General features: G+C 42.6%; 1 protein-coding gene across 1 annotated transcript in view; it reads left to right on the top strand.

Moving 5' to 3' along the window:
* Window positions 1-11,649: 11,649 nt before the first annotated feature.
* LOC120544862 (interleukin-1 receptor accessory protein-like) overlaps window positions 11,650-16,467 on the top strand; it is a gene marked incomplete at its 5' end in the record, with an annotated part of 85,083 nt that continues 80,265 nt past the window's right edge. Inside the window, 3 exons of the mRNA XM_039778725.1 lie at window positions 11,650-11,875; window positions 14,316-14,442; window positions 15,060-15,208. Coding sequence (XP_039634659.1) covers window positions 11,650-11,875; window positions 14,316-14,442; window positions 15,060-15,208 — 502 coding nt within the window. The remainder of the gene's footprint in view (window positions 11,876-14,315; window positions 14,443-15,059; window positions 15,209-16,467) is intronic.

Here is a 16,467-nt window from a genome sequence, read left to right as displayed (position 1 = left end):
CCGACCCCGGAAGAACTACAAGTGCTCAAGCTTTGTAACAGCTTTTGTGGCGTTTCTTATGGGAGTTGTAGTTTTAAAGTATATTGGTATATGTTATGACTGTGGTCATATTTGTGTATTGTCTGCTGTGTGTGTGCTGTGTGTGCCCTGTGTTTTTCTCTTTTGTTCCAATTGTATATGCAAATGAAGGTGTGCCGTAGCCGTCCTTGGATTGGAGGAGGAGCTCAGGCCCGACCCTGTGATTGGCTGCAGCTGGGGAGGCAACCTGGTTATAAGGAGCCAAGATGGCGGCGTCTGGTGGGCAGCAAGCACTTCCTCATCCTCCTAATCTCCCAACCGGCCACTCCTTTTGTGCTTTTTGGTTTAGATTGGATATTGATTTTTCGTTTGTTTAGTAAGGGTGGACCTCCAGATGTGTTGAGCTTGTTTTCTCATGTTTTTGTTAGTTAGGGAGGTAAGTCTTTTGTCTTTTGTTTTGCCCATTTGTTTGTTAGGTTAGTTGCTTATCTCTCAGTTAGGATTGTTTTGTTTGTTACTTTTCTGGTAGGCCACCCTGAAGCTTTATACATTTGTTACATACATATATTTTTCTATGTAAAATAAATACCTTTTTTAATCTAATCACGGAATTGTGTGTGGCTACTTGGGAGACGGGGAAGATGGGACCTTTTTATGTTGCGTCCTAGGCACCCCTAGACTGGGGCGTAACATAAATGGGGGCTCGTTCCGTCTTCTTGTCGCGCTTTGTTTCTGGGTCTGTTCGGTCGGTGAGTGTTTGTTGGTTCTGGTTGGCAGTTTTTTTTTGGTGTGTGGGGGGTGTTATGGAGTTTTCACTGGATGATTTTGTGGCTAGTCCTTCTTTGGCGAAGATTGGAACATGCAGGAAAAAGGACCTGTTGGTTTTGGCGAAGTATTATGATGTACCTGTGTCCTACAGTGCCAATAAGGCGGAGCTTAAGCAGTTGCTGTGTGCAGAGTTGGTGGAGCAGGGCGTCCTACCTGAACCGGCTGCTGATGTTGCTGCTGCGGGTGACACGGCTGGTGACGCACCGATGGCGGAGGTGAAAGGAGCGGGGGCTGCTGGCATGTTCGCTGCTGGTGTTGAACATCAGCCGGTCACAGAACCTCTCACGGGTGGCATGTCCACTGAGGACCTCCGCATAACCCTCAGAATAAGGGAGGTAGAGGTGCAAGCCATGCATCTGCGCATCAGGGCTCTTGAGCTGGAAAGAGGTGCTCCTGTAGTCTCCACCCCGATGTCTCCTCTTGACCGCAGTGCTGTTTCTGCTCCGGCTTTTGACATCAGTAAGCACATTGCTTTAGTCCCTCCATTTCGTGAGTCCGAGGTTGACTCATATTTTAGCGCTTTCGAGCGGATAGCTGCCGCCCTAAGTTGGCCCAAAGAGTTCTGGTCCCTTCTCCTCCAGTGTAAGTTAGTGGGGAAAGCTCAAGAGGTATGTGCCAGTCTATCTATTGAGGATAGTCTTGACTATAAAATCTTGAAAAAGACTGTGTTGCAGGCCTATGAGCTGGTCCCTGAAGCATATCGACAAAAATTTAGAAACAGTGAGAAAACTGCTAACCAGACATATGTGGAGTTTGTGCGTGACAAGAGCGTTTTATTTGATAAATGGTGCCAAGCATGTAACGTTAAAACTATGGCGGAGCTCAGAGAGCTTATTTTACTTGAGGAGTTCAAAAAGTGTTTACCGGAACGAATCGTTGTCTATTTGAACGAACAAAAAGAATCGTCGGTAACAAAAGCGGCTGTGTTGGCTGATGAATTCATTCTGACTCATAAAAGCGTTTTTTCTATGCCAGCACCACGTGTTACACCGGTAATGCCTGAGCGCAGAAATCGGTCACCGAAGCTGACGCGTAAGAGCACTTCACCAGCTGCGGGTGAGCGCCGCGAATGTCATTATTGCCATGAGCCAGGCCATTTGATCGCTGTTTGTCCGGTTCTTAGAAGAAAAGGACCTCACAAAAGCGCTAAATCTCCTGCAGGTGTGGGTTTCATAAATAACCGCGTCCCGCCTCTAAAACACCCCAGGGGTGTCTGAAGAGGTGGAGGTTGACCCTCGTTTTAAGCCGTTCGTTTCTCCGCGGGTTTGTGTCTGTAACCGGCGAAGAATCAGACAAAGTACCGGTAACTATTCTTCGTGATACAGGCCGCCTATCATTCATTCATGCTGGCTAGTGTTTTGCCTCTTTCAAATGAAACGTCGTGTTCCTCCGATTTGATAGTGTGGGGTATTAAAATGGGTGAACTTAACGCCCACTTCATATGATCCACTTGCATTCAGCGCTTTGCGGGACAGGTGAAAGTTGCTGTGCTCCCACAGTTTCCGATTAGTGGCATTTCGTTTATTCTGGGTAACGATTTGGCCGGAGGAAAGGTGTTTCCTCTGCCGAAGTAGTTAAAGATCCAATTTCGGTTGCGTCTGTTTGGTGTCCCGCCTCTGTGTCTTCTGCTGTGTCTGTGCCAAATCTGTTTCCTGTATGCGCATTGCGCGCGCACAGGCTCGTAAAGCAAGTGAAGTCGTTGATTTGTCTGAGTCATTTATGGCTACATTAGGTGAGGGTGAGCCCTCCTTTTCAGTGTCTCCTGTTACTGAGAGTGAAAAGGTATCAAAATGTGTCAATGAGTTTGATCTCTTTCCTGCTGACTCAGACCTGAGTTTAAACGTAACCCGAGAAATGTTGATTGATGCTCAGAAAAACGATCCGTCTCTAACGTTGTGTCTCTCCTCTGTTGTAGCCGCCGAGGAAGACAGCAAGCTTGGTGTTTTTTATCTGGACAACGGTGTCGTGATGAGACGGTGGAGTCCCGACTCCAGTGAGATACGCGTTGTTACTCAGGTGGTTGTGCCAAAAGACTATCGAGCGCAAATTTTGAGTCTTGCACATGACTCCAGCTTAGCTGGTCACCTGGGTGTTAAAAAAACGTACCATCGTGTGTTGCGCAACTTCTTTTGGCCTGGTTTAAAGTCTGACGTAGCGAAGTATTGCCGCACCTGTCACACATGTCAAGTTGTGGGAAAGCCCAATCAACCTGTTCCTCCAGCCCCGCTTCACCCGATTCCGGTGCTTGGGGAGCCGTTTGAACGTGTGTTAATAGATTGTGTGGGTCCGTTACCTAGAACCAAATCCGGTCATCAGTATATTTTAACTGTGATGTGCGCTGCGACGCGGTATCCGGAGGCTATTCCATTGCGCACTCTCAGAGCAAAAGCAGTGGTGAAAGCTCTCACTAAATTCTTTTCAACTTTTGGTCTGCCTAAAACCATACAGAGTGACCAAGGCACAAATTTCATGTCCAAACTGTTTGCACAGGTAATGAGAGAGCTGAAAGTCAAACATGTAACGTCAAGTCCTTACCATCCAGAGTCCCAAGGCGCACTTGAGAGGTTCCACCAAACATTAAAGTCCATGTTGCGTAAGTATTGTCTCGAGTCGAACAGAGAGTGGGATGAGGGCCTCCCTCTCCTATTGTTTGCCGTGCGTGAAACACCTCAAGAGTCTTTAGGTTTTAGCCCTTGTGAGTTGGTCTTTGGCCATACTGTGCGCGGTCCTCTTCGACTCCTTAAAGAAAAGTGGTTGTCAGAGTCGCCAAAAACGGAGCATAACGTGCTGGATTATGTCCATTCGTTTCGTGAACGTCTCAATCATGTATGTCAGTTAGCCCGTGACAACTTGGCACAAAGCCAAACTAAAATGAAGCGTCGTTATGATAAAAAGTCGGTGCTCCGTGTGTTCCAACCAGGGGAACAAGTTTTGGTTCTGCTTCCGTTACCTGGATCTAGTTTGCAATCTCGGTTTTCGGGTCCCTATACGGTGGAAAGTAAAATTAGTGACACAGACTATGTCATTCTAACTCCAGATCGGAAAAGACAATCTAGAGTATGTCATATTAACATGTTGAAACGTTACTTTTCCAGGGTGAGTGATTCCCCGCCATCTCCTGTTAGCCCGCTGATGTCCGTGTCCGATACTCTTCCCTCGTTACAGTCTTGCTGATGATGGCTTGGAAGAGAAAAGTGGTTTAACGCCGGCCGTTCGTTTGAGAAATTCAGAGGTACTGAGTAACTTGGAGGGCTTTTTGTCCCATCTGTCTGATTCGGCCCGTGCGGATATTATACAGTTGATTGAGGATAACCTGTTGCTTTTCTCTGACCATCCTTAGTCAAACATCCGGTCCTATACCACCGAATCGAGCGGGAGGGCCACAAACCTATTAAACAACATGCGTGTAGAGTAAATCCGACAAAAGGGCTATGATGCAGCAGGAGGTAAGTTATCTGGTTGAGCATGGATTAGCTGTTCCAAGTACCAGTGCGTGGAGCTCTCCCTGTGTTTTGGTTCCGAAACCAGATAACACCCCTCGTTTTTGTAACGATTACCGAAAAGTAAATTCAGTTACCAAACCCGATTCATTTCCGCTCCCCAGGATGGAGGATTGCATCGACCGTGTAGGCTTCGCTAAATATGTGACAAAGCTGGACCTGTTAAAAGGTTACTGGCAAGTTCCTTTAACACCACGGGCCTCCGAGATATCAGCTTCGTCAAACCGACACATTCCTGCAATATACGGTTATGCCATTTGGGTTGCGTAATGCACCCGCTACTTTCCAGCGGTTAATCGCATCCGTGTTATCTGGCATCGACAATTGCGCGGCTTACTTAGATGATGTAGTTGCTTACTCCTCCACCTGGTCTGACCATCTCCATACATTGTCCCTTTTTTTTAGCCGTCTCCTCGAGGCCTCCCTTACTCTTAATCTCGCTAAAGTGTGACTTTGGTAGGGCCACTGTTACCTATTTGGGTAAACAGGTAGGTCAGGGGCTTTTTTTGAAAAGGTCCTCGCTACCGCTTCGAAACGCAGTGGTCTTAAAAGTCACCTAAAACCATGTTCGTCTCTAAACCGCTCTCGCCGTTCCTGCCAGTCTGTATGTGTGTAATGCACCCTGTTCGCCCCGCCTTGCTTTTACGCGACCTTTTAAATTAGAGGTTGACGCCAGCGCGTGCGGCGCAGGTGCTGTGCTTTTGCAGGAGGACGATCAAGCTATTGACCATTCTGTTTGTTACTTCTCGAGGAAGTTTAATAAGCATCAGCTTAATTATAGCACTATCGAGAAGGAAGCTCTCGCCCTTCTGCTGGCCCTACAATACTTTGAAGTTTATCTTGGGTCTAGCTTCCAGCCTATACAGGTGTTCACCGACCACAACCCTTTAGTTTTCCTCGCCCACATGCATAACTCTAACCAGCGGCTTATGCGCTGGTCTCTTCTTCTGCAGGATTTTAATTTGCAGATTCACCACAAGAAGGGTACAGAGAATGTGATAGCAGACGCTTTGTCCAGATGTTCCTCAGATGTCTAGGAATTAAACCTTTTTAGGGGTGGGTTTAATTCTTAGGTGTGGGGGTGTTATGACTGTGGTCATATTTGTGTATTGTCTGCTGTGTGTGTGCTGTGTGTGCCCTGTGTTTTTCTCTTTTGTTCCAATTGTATATGCAAATGAAGGTGTGCCGTAGCCGTCCTTGGATTGGAGGAGGAGCTCAGGCCCGACCCTGTGATTGGCTGCAGCTGGGGAGGCAACCTGGTTATAAGGAGCCAAGATGGCGGCGTCTGGTGGGCAGCAGGCACTTCCTCATCCTCCTAATCTCCCAACCGGCCACTCCTTTTGTGCTTTTTGGTTTAGATTGGATATTGATTTTTCGTTTGTTTAGTAAGGGTGGACCTCCAGATGTGTTGAGCTTGTTTTCTCATGTTTTTGTTAGTTAGGGAGGTAAGTCTTTTGTCTTTTGTTTTGCCCATTTGTTTGTTAGGTTAGTTGCTTATCTCTCAGTTAGGATTGTTTTGTTTGTTACTTTTCTGGTAGGCCACCCTGAAGCTTTATACATTTGTTACATACATGTATTTTTCTATGTAAAATAAATACCTTTTGTTAATCTAATCACGGAATTGTGTGTGGCTACTTGGGAGACGGGGAAGATGGGACCTTTTTATGTTGCGTCCTAGGCACCCCTAGACTGGGGCGTAACAGTATATTTCTCATAAGTAGAAGTTGGCAGTGTATAATTTTGGATACACCCTGGGGTTTTTTGCGATGGAGAACACACTGGTGTCATCAGATTTTAAAAATCGAATCGTTAAATAGGTGAAAATAGCTTATTACCATATTTGACAGTGCTTACAGTAGGTACAATTTGGTGACCATAGCTACATGATAGCTGAGGTCCAGAGCTTTCTATAACAGCTGGTCTTATGTGTGTAGAACCTTCTGTTGCTAAATGACAAGCCTTCATACATGTACTGGGTTCAAGGTTCAGAGGTCAATATTTCAAAGCAGGAGTAATGTATCCTCTCCAGACTGACATATGTTCCTCTCCAGGTTGAGACCTTTCCAACGATGTGTTTGCTATAGTCCTATGACAACGTTTTAATTTTTACACATCATGGAGACCACAGCAGGAGATACTTTATTATCCCCAGAGGGATATTTGCCTTGAGTTCAAATGCTTCACAAATAACACTTGACATATTGTTTTATCATACAGCTGACATACTTACAATAAAAAACAACATGAACAAAGTGATATAGGCTAGACTGAAGCACATCACACAGCAACAATCTATTGCTCATCTTTCACAAACAGTGACAAGAGCAACGCAACCATGCTTCATATCATGAAGCTATTGCACACCCTCAATCTCAAGCAACCTTATTTAAAGTTTTAATTGAGGTAGGTCCATATTAGGCCTATAGTTTAGAAATGGTAAGTTCACCCATATCTTCTGCCAGAGGATAAGAGCTCATACTTGGCATGGAGAATAAAGATAGAGCAGACCATATGTGCTTGCCTGGAGAGACTGGTTTCTATTCCTCTCCACAACCTTCATGACAGTCATATTAATATGCTCTGTAATGCAGCCTTGTATAACACAAACCATCTGATTCACTGTGAGTGTCTGCACTAAATGATAACACACACTTTCAACACGGGCCTTCCAGCCAAAGGTGCATGTTGTCCATATGAACACCATTGGGCCTATAGGAGCAGAGCCGATGGATTGGTTCATTATTTATGACCTCTGATATCCTCTGACCCAGCTCTATCTCGAGAGTTATCTCAACTTCAGTTTCAAAGGAGGGGGGGGGGGAAGGGGGGTCAGCTTTTCTTAGACATGAGTAGGGCCCGGGGGGGCACCAAGGAAAAAAGGTTGGGAACCACTGCTCTGACCCATGTCATGACCCTTTTCTCAGCTTGTGAAATGGTTGAATAAGATGTGTGAGTTTTGTCTTTGTGCAGTAGGGCTGAGGTAGAAGTGTGCCAAAAATGCCAAAACACATGTTGTATATGTATACATACCCAAACAAAGCTATACATCTTACTCTGTGAACAAAAACCTCAGCAAAAATCTGCTTATCCTTTTAATTTCCTGAAAATGCTTCCTAAAACTAGTCCCTTCTTAATTTTGAAAAGGTAGTCTCAGTAAAGGCTACAAAGGTTAGGATGGCTACAAGCTGTAACCACGGTGATTGATATGAGGATCATCTTCTGAATATAATAATTAATATGTTAGGCCTACCATAAATTGATATTTCAAAAAAGTAATTTATTTAAAACAACTAATAATGCAGTGTGATTTTAAATCAAACTAAGTCCCACACATAAATATACTCATGTTTTTCCCCTTTAGTCTTTGCTATTAATATTCATCAACTGCAAAATTAGAAAATTGCGTTTTTAAATAACTATGCATGGAAAATAAAATAAAAAATGCTTCTCTTTGTATATAGTTTATTGTTTTTCACAACAGTACAATTCAAAACAAATGGAAATTAGTCAAACAAGCCATTAGGCTGTATTTCTAAACACTCAACTGTAGGTTTTATATATAGTATATATAAGGCAAATCAAAGTGCTAAATATAAAACACAATTTTTTCATTATTAGTATTTTATTGTGTAAATTCTCACGTACAACGTGGAACATTCTTTTTTTTTTTTTTTTTTAACGTGGAACATTCTTTCACAGACGAGGTGTGGAATTTCCACGTCACTTCCGCGGATTTGTTTAAACGTAGACAAATAAATGAAACTGTATTTTAATATTACAACTATCTTTATTGTTTAACTCCTCAAATACAACATTAGAAAAAAAACATTAATATTACGAATATTATATATTTGTATCTTCGTATCCGCTGAGCGGGACGTACTACGTCACTTCCGGAGTTTCCCGCGGATTCGTTTAAACGTTATTATGGTTCATAACTTACTGGAACAAAACTGAGCAACGTGTTGTTGCTGGTGACACAATCACTGACTGTATATATGTATATTGAAGCGATCCTGGCGTTAAAGACCCGCTGATCGCTGCCCGATTCTTTGAAATGAATGGCCGCATTGCATTGGGGGATATCGGCTTTGAATGCGTCTAGCTCGGATCATATCGTAATTACAGCATAATATTTTACCGGTAATAAGACCGAAATAATATTATTAAAATAAAGAAATGAATACCATGATAACATCTAAATAAATGTTGATAGATGTAGCGTTATAGTTTAAATATAAATCAACAAAAAAGCAACCCAGCTTCCCTGGCCGAAATAGACCGAAATAATAACATTAAAATAAATACATATAAACCATGATAATATCTCGTGAATAATGTTGATTAAAACAGTGGTTATTGGGCTAAAAATACCAATAATAACTGTCATAGATTTCGAGTTAAGGGCGGGGGCGTGTTTTTTTCTTTCGTCGATATCCGACGGTGAGGGAATAACATGAATGTCTATCTGACGGACCCCCTCGTCGAAAAATAACGTCAAGGGTTCCCCTATTTGGTTGGAACTTGACGCCAGGGTCCTTGACCATGCGTCATACATTTGACGAGTAGGGAGTGAGACTGTGTTGGCACGACTCTGTTCATCCGTCTCCATCATTACACACAAGTGAACTGGCATACATGCAGTATGAGAAACTGTAATACCTCAAATATAACAACCAACACTATTACTGTAATGTATTGACAAGAGCGTTATCCAAAAATTATATTTAACACACAGATACATATTTTGGGAGGAAGACAGTGTTACAATTTATGACAAGAATAAATGGGTAAAAACGACTTTCTTCAGAGTTCTCCTCATAGAATTTAATGTGAAATGTAACATATTCACAACAACCTGTGTATCATCTGTTCATTCTGTTGTTAGAGAGAGAGAGAGAGGCAGACAGAGAGAGAGAGAGACAGAGAGAGAGAGAGACAGAGAAACAGAGAGAGAGAGAGAGAGAGAGAGAGAGAGAGAGAGAGAGAGAAAGGTTTCCCTCCAAAACAAACAAACGTAGTTGAACACAGGAAACACACAGCGGATACAGAGAAAGAGAGAGAGAGTGTGAGAGAGAGAGAGAAAGGTGTGAACTTTTCATTTAATAATCTTCTGCAGACGTTTTATATTCCGTTTGTATCTTCTGTGACTGAATGTGGTGTGGTTTTAAATCTGTTGAGGTGTGTTCGGACTGAAAGCAAAAACACTGATGATGTCATAAAAAGTCAGAAAATAGAAAGCAAACTGTTTCCAGAGGACACTAAAGAATGATGGAGCAGAAGGAAACAGACCAGGTCCGATAGTAAACAGTTGATTTATTCATCTGACTTGTAGAATAACCTCAATGATTGAATTGTTTTAAATGTCTGGGAATGTGGAACAACTCAATGCAAAATGAATGAAATAAAACAAGGCCACATGTTGATTATTTGTGACTTGATTTGATGGATTTATTCTTCCTGTTGTGTCTGTGTTTAAACTCCTAATTAAAAGGTAAAGTTTCCATCCACTAAAAGTTCTGTTGTTGCCGCTGACAGACTCAGGTTATTATTCTAAGTGTCTGACTACATTATGGGATGGATCCCTACAGAGATAGAGCTTTTAGTTAAAGAGTAAGATCCTTTTAGTTTAACATGAAACAACCCCGAAATCACCATCACCAAACTCCACCAGACTCCATGTAAATAATCAGGACTTTTAGCGTGTATAGAGCCAGCATATCTCCACCAGACTCCATGTAAATAATCAGGACTTTTAGCGTGTATAGAGCCAGCATATCTCCACCAGACTCCATGTAAATAATCAGGACTTTTAGCGTGTGTAGAGCCAGCATATTTCCATCAGACTCCATGTAAATAATCAGGACTTTTAGCGTGTGTAGAGCCAGCATATTTCCACCAGACTCCATGTAAATAATCAGGACTTTTAGCATGTATAGAGCCAGCATATCTCCACCAGACTCCATATAAATAATCAGGACTTTTAGCGTGTATAGAGCCAGCATATTTCCATCAGACTCCATGTAAATAATCAGGACTTTTAGCGTGTATAGAGCCAGCATATCTCCACCAGACTCCATGTAAATAATCAGGACTTTTAGCGTGTTAGCGTGTATAGAGCCAGCATATCTCCACCAGACTCCTTGTAAATAATCAGGACTTTTAGTGTGTATAGAGCCAGCATATCTCCACCAGACTCCATGTAAATAATCAGAACTTTTAGCGTGTATAGTGCCAGCATATTTCCACCAGACTCCATGTAAATTACATTTCTGATCTGCTACTACACTATAACCCACCCAGACCTCTCAGGTCGTCTGGGACAGGTCTACTTGTTGTCCCCAGAGTCAGAACTAAACAGGGGGAAGCAGCGTTCAGTTTTTATGCTCCACATATCTGGAACAAACTCCCAGAAACCTGCAGGTCTGCTGAAACTCTCAGTTCTTTTAAATCTAAGCTAAAGACCTATCTTTTTGATGTTGCTTTTCTTTAAATAATCTATTTTATTAACTTTAATTTCTTATACTGCACTGTAAATTTTATTCTTATACAGCACTATCAATTTTATTCTTGTTTTAATTTGTTTATTAATGTTTTAAAATTGTTTAAAATTGTTTTCTAACTGCTCTTTAATGTTTTATGTAAAGCACTTTGAATTGCCCTGTTGCTGAAATGTGCTATACAAATAAAGCTGCCTTGCCTTGCCTAAATAATCAGGACTTTTAGCGTGTATAGAGCCAGCATATCTCCACCAGACTCCATGTAAATAATCAGGACTTTTAGCGTGTATAGAGCCAGCATATTTCCACCAGACTCCATGTAAATAATCAGGACTTTTAGCGTGTATAGAGCCAGCATATCTCCACATATAAATGGGTGAATTAAGGGTTTATTTCAACCAAACCAGAGTGGTGATTGTTGGAACAGTGGAAAGATGAACCAAGACGGCTTTTGGTAGTTTTATTTAGTTTCTGTCCGCTTTGAATGAAGTGTGTTTTAGGATGATAAAAGTCCTCATTATTTACATGGAGTCTGGTGGAGTTTAGCGAATGCAATTTCGCAGATGTTTTTATGTTTTAAAAAAAGGATCTTACTCTTTAACTAAAAGGTCTATCTCTGTAGGGATTATCTATTATTTGTTTTTGTACTTGCTTCTGTCAAAGCACTTTGTCAACTGTTGTTTTTAAAGGTGCTATACAAATAAAGTGTATTAATATTAGTATTAATTTGCTGTAGGAAATGTCCAATCAAAGAGCTAGAGGGGTTTAGAAACAGCTTCAGTTGTTGACGTCTCCGTCTCTGTCTCCGCAGGAACAATTCGTCCTGCAGTAAGATCGGCATGCGTCTGAAGGTGCTACGGCCCGACGAGGTGGTCCGTGGTGCCGACTGCGAGCCTCTGGTTGCGGTGGCGCCCACTCAAGAGGTCATCCCTCTCCAGGAGGGGAAGATGCTGCACTGTCCAGACCTGCAGGAAGCCGGCAGAATGGTCGGCGAAAACACAACCGTCACATGGTACCACGTTCAGAGAAGCAACTCGGTAATCCGTCCTGTCGTCTTTTTAAATAGTTCCAGAAGATGACATACGTACATATGTTGGTCCTGACATTCATAACTGTAGTTTATGTAGACTAGGGTAGGGTACTGAAACCCAGAACTAATATGGCACCGGTGCCTAAATGAACGGTATATACTGGACCGAATAGCAATGTGGATTTCAGTACGTTGTGTGAATTCCAATGTCCAAAATATACATTTCCTTGAACCAGTTCCACAATGACTGCACACAGCTCTTTTTTATGAGCACAAATACAACTTTAACTGTCAATATTCTAAAGTCAATTTTAGTGCATCTTACAGTACAGATCCATTTGACAGTGCAACGCTTCTGTCGCGCCGCGCTCATCTCTATTCCTATGGGTGACGTCGGTGACTTCAACGGCATGCAAAGCATTCCGGAAAATGCGTGCGTTCAAAAAGCTGGCCGATGCCCAGTTTTATGCAAATGAATCCGTTGAACACGCACCAGACAGTAGAAGTAAAAATAATTTAAAACTGACTTGTCGATCTGAGATGAAGACAGATTCAGCAACTGCACGGCCTATTTCGCTTAAAATGTTTTCGCATACACGTTTCGTGAACTATCTTCGTAAAATACTAGATTGTATATTCTCGCAGTCGGCCATGACACTGTTGAAATTCTCGAGAAGCCAGACCCATCGCCGACGTTCGGTCCAATCAGCTGCAGTCACATATCATACCACATACCCTTCACCATACCTAGAGATTGGCATGGGGTACTTTCCATAAAATCATCTCTCAATGCAAATCAAACTAGCTATTAGGCTAACTGAAATAAAAATTAATTTTGAAGAATAGATGAACTAGAGGTTGGTAAGATGTGATGATGGTGTGGGGTATGGTGAAGGGTATGTGATGATGATGGGGTTACGGTGAAGGGTATGTGATGATGATGGGGGGTACGGTGAAGGGTATGTGATGGTGTGGGTTATGGTGAAGGGTATGTGATGATGGTGTGGTTGTAAGGGGTATGTGATGATGTGGGGGTATGGTGAAGGGTATGTGATGATGTGGGGGTCTATTTTAATTCCAAAGGCCAAGGGAACTTTATCAGGATGCATAGTATCCTGGACCAATGAAATAACTGGCCTTTAAAAATAAACATCTGCCTGCCTCTATGGGAATTTAACATAGGGTGTACTTACTTATGCCCCCTGTATTTTAAGGAAGAACATTTATTTATTAACGATACATTATTCATTCACAAAGAAAATTGGTGTCCTTAAAGGTTGGATTTTTCAATTTTTTTTATTAAGGCATTAAGATCAATTTCCCAAAAGATGATTTTTTTATTCCTCTATTTAGTCAACTTTAGCATGGGGTTTTCCACTTATGCTGAGCACTGTTAAAAACATAACTTTACATATAAATAAAGACATTTGCACCATAAATTGTTGCATAAAAATTCACCAGAATGCAGCAAATAAATTGTGTTTGACGCTCAAACTTTTATGGGGAAGGACCCCAAGACCGCGCACACACAAACAAAATCCCCTCACACACACACACACACACACAGTGTCAAATGTAAACCTGCCCCCTCTGGGACTGCCGTGCATCCAGATATGCGTTTCATGTGCTCGCGGCCGTGTCGCAGTGTTTTTACGGCTCCTCCACCTGGCAGTGACGGGAGATGCCAACGACTGCTTTTAAATTAGTTTTTCCTTCCTGAGAGCGCGCTTCAGAGGAGATTCTACATTTGGGTAAAAGTTAATTGTCCGTGCAGAATCGGCGCAGGCTGCAGCAGCTCGCCCAATAAAACGGAACAAGCCGTTAACAGAGAGTACACACCGCTTACGGACACACGCCATCAATCACAAGGACGCCAGCACGCAGCGTACACGCAGTCAGACAACAGCAGGATTGATAAATGATTCAAGGAAATGTGTTTCATGTGCAGGCCGCTCTCTCGCTTGCTCACTGGAAGTTCAACCTCAATTTAAGACTCAGAACGCACTCATTTCTTCTTCCTGTCGATGTGTCAGTAAACCCTCAGCTGACTTTAACTAATGGGACCGAGATTTTTAAGCTCTGTTGTATGACAGAAAGGTTGTTGGTTCAAGTTCCTGCTGTCCTTCAGCAAGACACAACCTCAACTTCCTCAAAATGTGTGTGTCTGTCTGTCTGTCTGTCTGTCTGTGTCAGTCTGTCTGTGTGTTTGTGTGTGTGCCTGTGTGTGTCTGTGTATGTGTCTGTTTGTGTGTTAAATATGATGTGTGGTCCTGATCCTGAAGTTGTGGCTGAGGCCTAACTGTGTGTGTGTGTGTGTGTGTGTGTGTGTGTGTGTGTGTGTGTGTGTGTGTGTGTGTGTGTGTGTGTGTGTGTGTGTGTGTGGGGTCCTGATCCTGAAGTTGTGGCTGAGGCCTAACTGTGTGTGTTGTCCCCTCTCAGACACAGAGGTGCGTCTGGTGTGCACGGCTCTGTTCCCCTTCCTCGATTCCTTTTGGGAGATCTGGTGGACGGTCGATGGGAAGACGCTGGAGAAACTTGCCGACAACCGCTTCACCAACATCAACAGGTGCAGAGACAATATGTTCCGTTTCAGATTTTATCAATCTGTTAAATATGAAGTCTGTTTCCTGTAACCATTTCCTGGGTGCTAAGTAATGAACTAAATCCCCAAACCCCTTTTTAAAGGTCCCATGACATGAAAATGTCACTTTATGAGGTTTTTTAACATTAATATGCGTTCCCCCAGTCTGCCTATGGTCCCCCAGTGGCTAGAAATGGTGATAGGTGTAAACCGAGCCCTGGGTATCCTGCTCTGCCTTTTGAGAAAATGATGTTGATGTTGTTTGCAGTCAGGTGAAGAGTGTTTTATTTTGAAAGGTATAATGCGTGTGTTTGCAGACAGGTGAAGAGTGCTTTATTTTGAAAGGTATAATGCGTGTGTTTGCAGACAGGTGAAGAGTGTTTTATTTTTAAAGGTATAATGCGTGTGTTTGCAGACAGGTGAAGAGTGTTTTATTTTGAAAGGTATAATGCGTGTATTTGCAGACAGGTGAAGAGTGTTTTATTTTGAAAGGTATAATGCGTGTGTTTGCAGACAGGTGAAGAGCGTTTTATTTTGAAAGGTATAATGCTTATATTTGCAGACAGGTGAAGAGCGTTTTATTTTGAAACGTGTGTTTGTAGACAGGTGATGTACGACTTCGAGGACCGGACGGAGGAGAGCGTGCTGGTGATCAAGGACTTCCAGCCCGAGGACGTGTACCGGGAGTTTAACTGCTCCGTGAAGAATAAGAAGGGCTTCGAGACGCGCCGGGCTCAGCTGCAGGAGGAGGGTGAGTCACGGCATAACCTGAATCCCAATTCTCTGTCTTACCCCTTCCCCTTAGCTCTGCACATTCCCGTGAGAGTAAGGGCTATCCCAATTCTCGTTTTGATCGAGGGGTAGAGCTAAGGGGAAGGGCTAGAGACCCCTTAAAACCAAGCATTTTCACGAGCTTACTTGAAACCAAGGGGTACCCAGAGAAGGGTACCTTTGATTTAAAAAATGACACGTCTTTTTTTGTGCTCTACACAGTCCTGTACATATATATTTGCAGCCATGTTCTTAATTGAAATTTTTTTTTTAAATAGTTAGTTTGCTATGCCAATTGCTGATTAGCACAACAGTCTCGCATTTCTCTGACTAGCCTTGAATGGACTCCATGGCAGCCAACTAGCGACGATGTATGATGACATAACCGTAACCAAGTGGTGTCTCATTTCACCCCTAGCCCTTACTACTCTGTTTCAAGGGACAAGGGCTAGGGGTAAGATGAAGGGGTAGGGGGAAGGGGAAGGGGTAAGACAGAGAAATGGGATTCACAACTCTGGGAAAACTCCATACTATCGCTACATCACTGACCGTTTGGAAGCAAGATGCCCCAACTCAGAGTAACTGCTTTTTTATGCTTTTATCAACAACTGTTTTGACACTTTGGGCCATTTAAAAAAAAAGAAATGTCTATGCCTTTTTTGTGTTGTTTCTGGGAATTTTATGATTCAGGCAACAGAGAGATGGTTTAGAAGCAAGGTGCCCAAACCATGGATGTACTAAGGCCCAAACTCCGTCGGAGTAACCAGCCAATATGTTTGCAGTTTAAAATAAATGCAACAGTAGTAAACTCTACATTAAGCTAGAGATCTTAGGACTCTGCATATTTGGGTTACATTAAAAAGAAAAAAGAAAGAAAGAAGCTTTTAGTTCCAACATGTATTTACATGCATCTGGACATTCAAATCAACAAACACTAGGAAGGAAAGAGAGGTTAAAGTGTCCGGGGTTGTTAGGCTGAAAGAGAGGAAACTGCACAATATTAAGAGAAGGATTCCAAGACAGGAAACTGATTTTTAAAGTGCTCATATTATGCTCATTTTCAGGTTCATAATTTTATTTTAGAGGTTGTACCAGGATAGGTTTACATGGTTTAATTTTCAAAAAACACCATATTTTAGTTGTACTGTACATTGCTGCAGCTCCTCTATTCAGCCTGTGTGTTGGGCTCTCTGTTTTAGCTACAGAGTGAGACATCTCACTTCTGTTCTATCTTTGTTG

Source organism: Perca fluviatilis, chromosome 2 (genome assembly GCF_010015445.1).
Source record: "Perca fluviatilis chromosome 2, GENO_Pfluv_1.0, whole genome shotgun sequence".
NCBI classification, from domain to species: domain Eukaryota; kingdom Metazoa; phylum Chordata; class Actinopteri; order Perciformes; family Percidae; genus Perca; species Perca fluviatilis.
The sequence above is the reverse complement of the archived record's forward strand: the minus strand, read 5'-3'. Positions and strand labels throughout refer to the sequence as shown.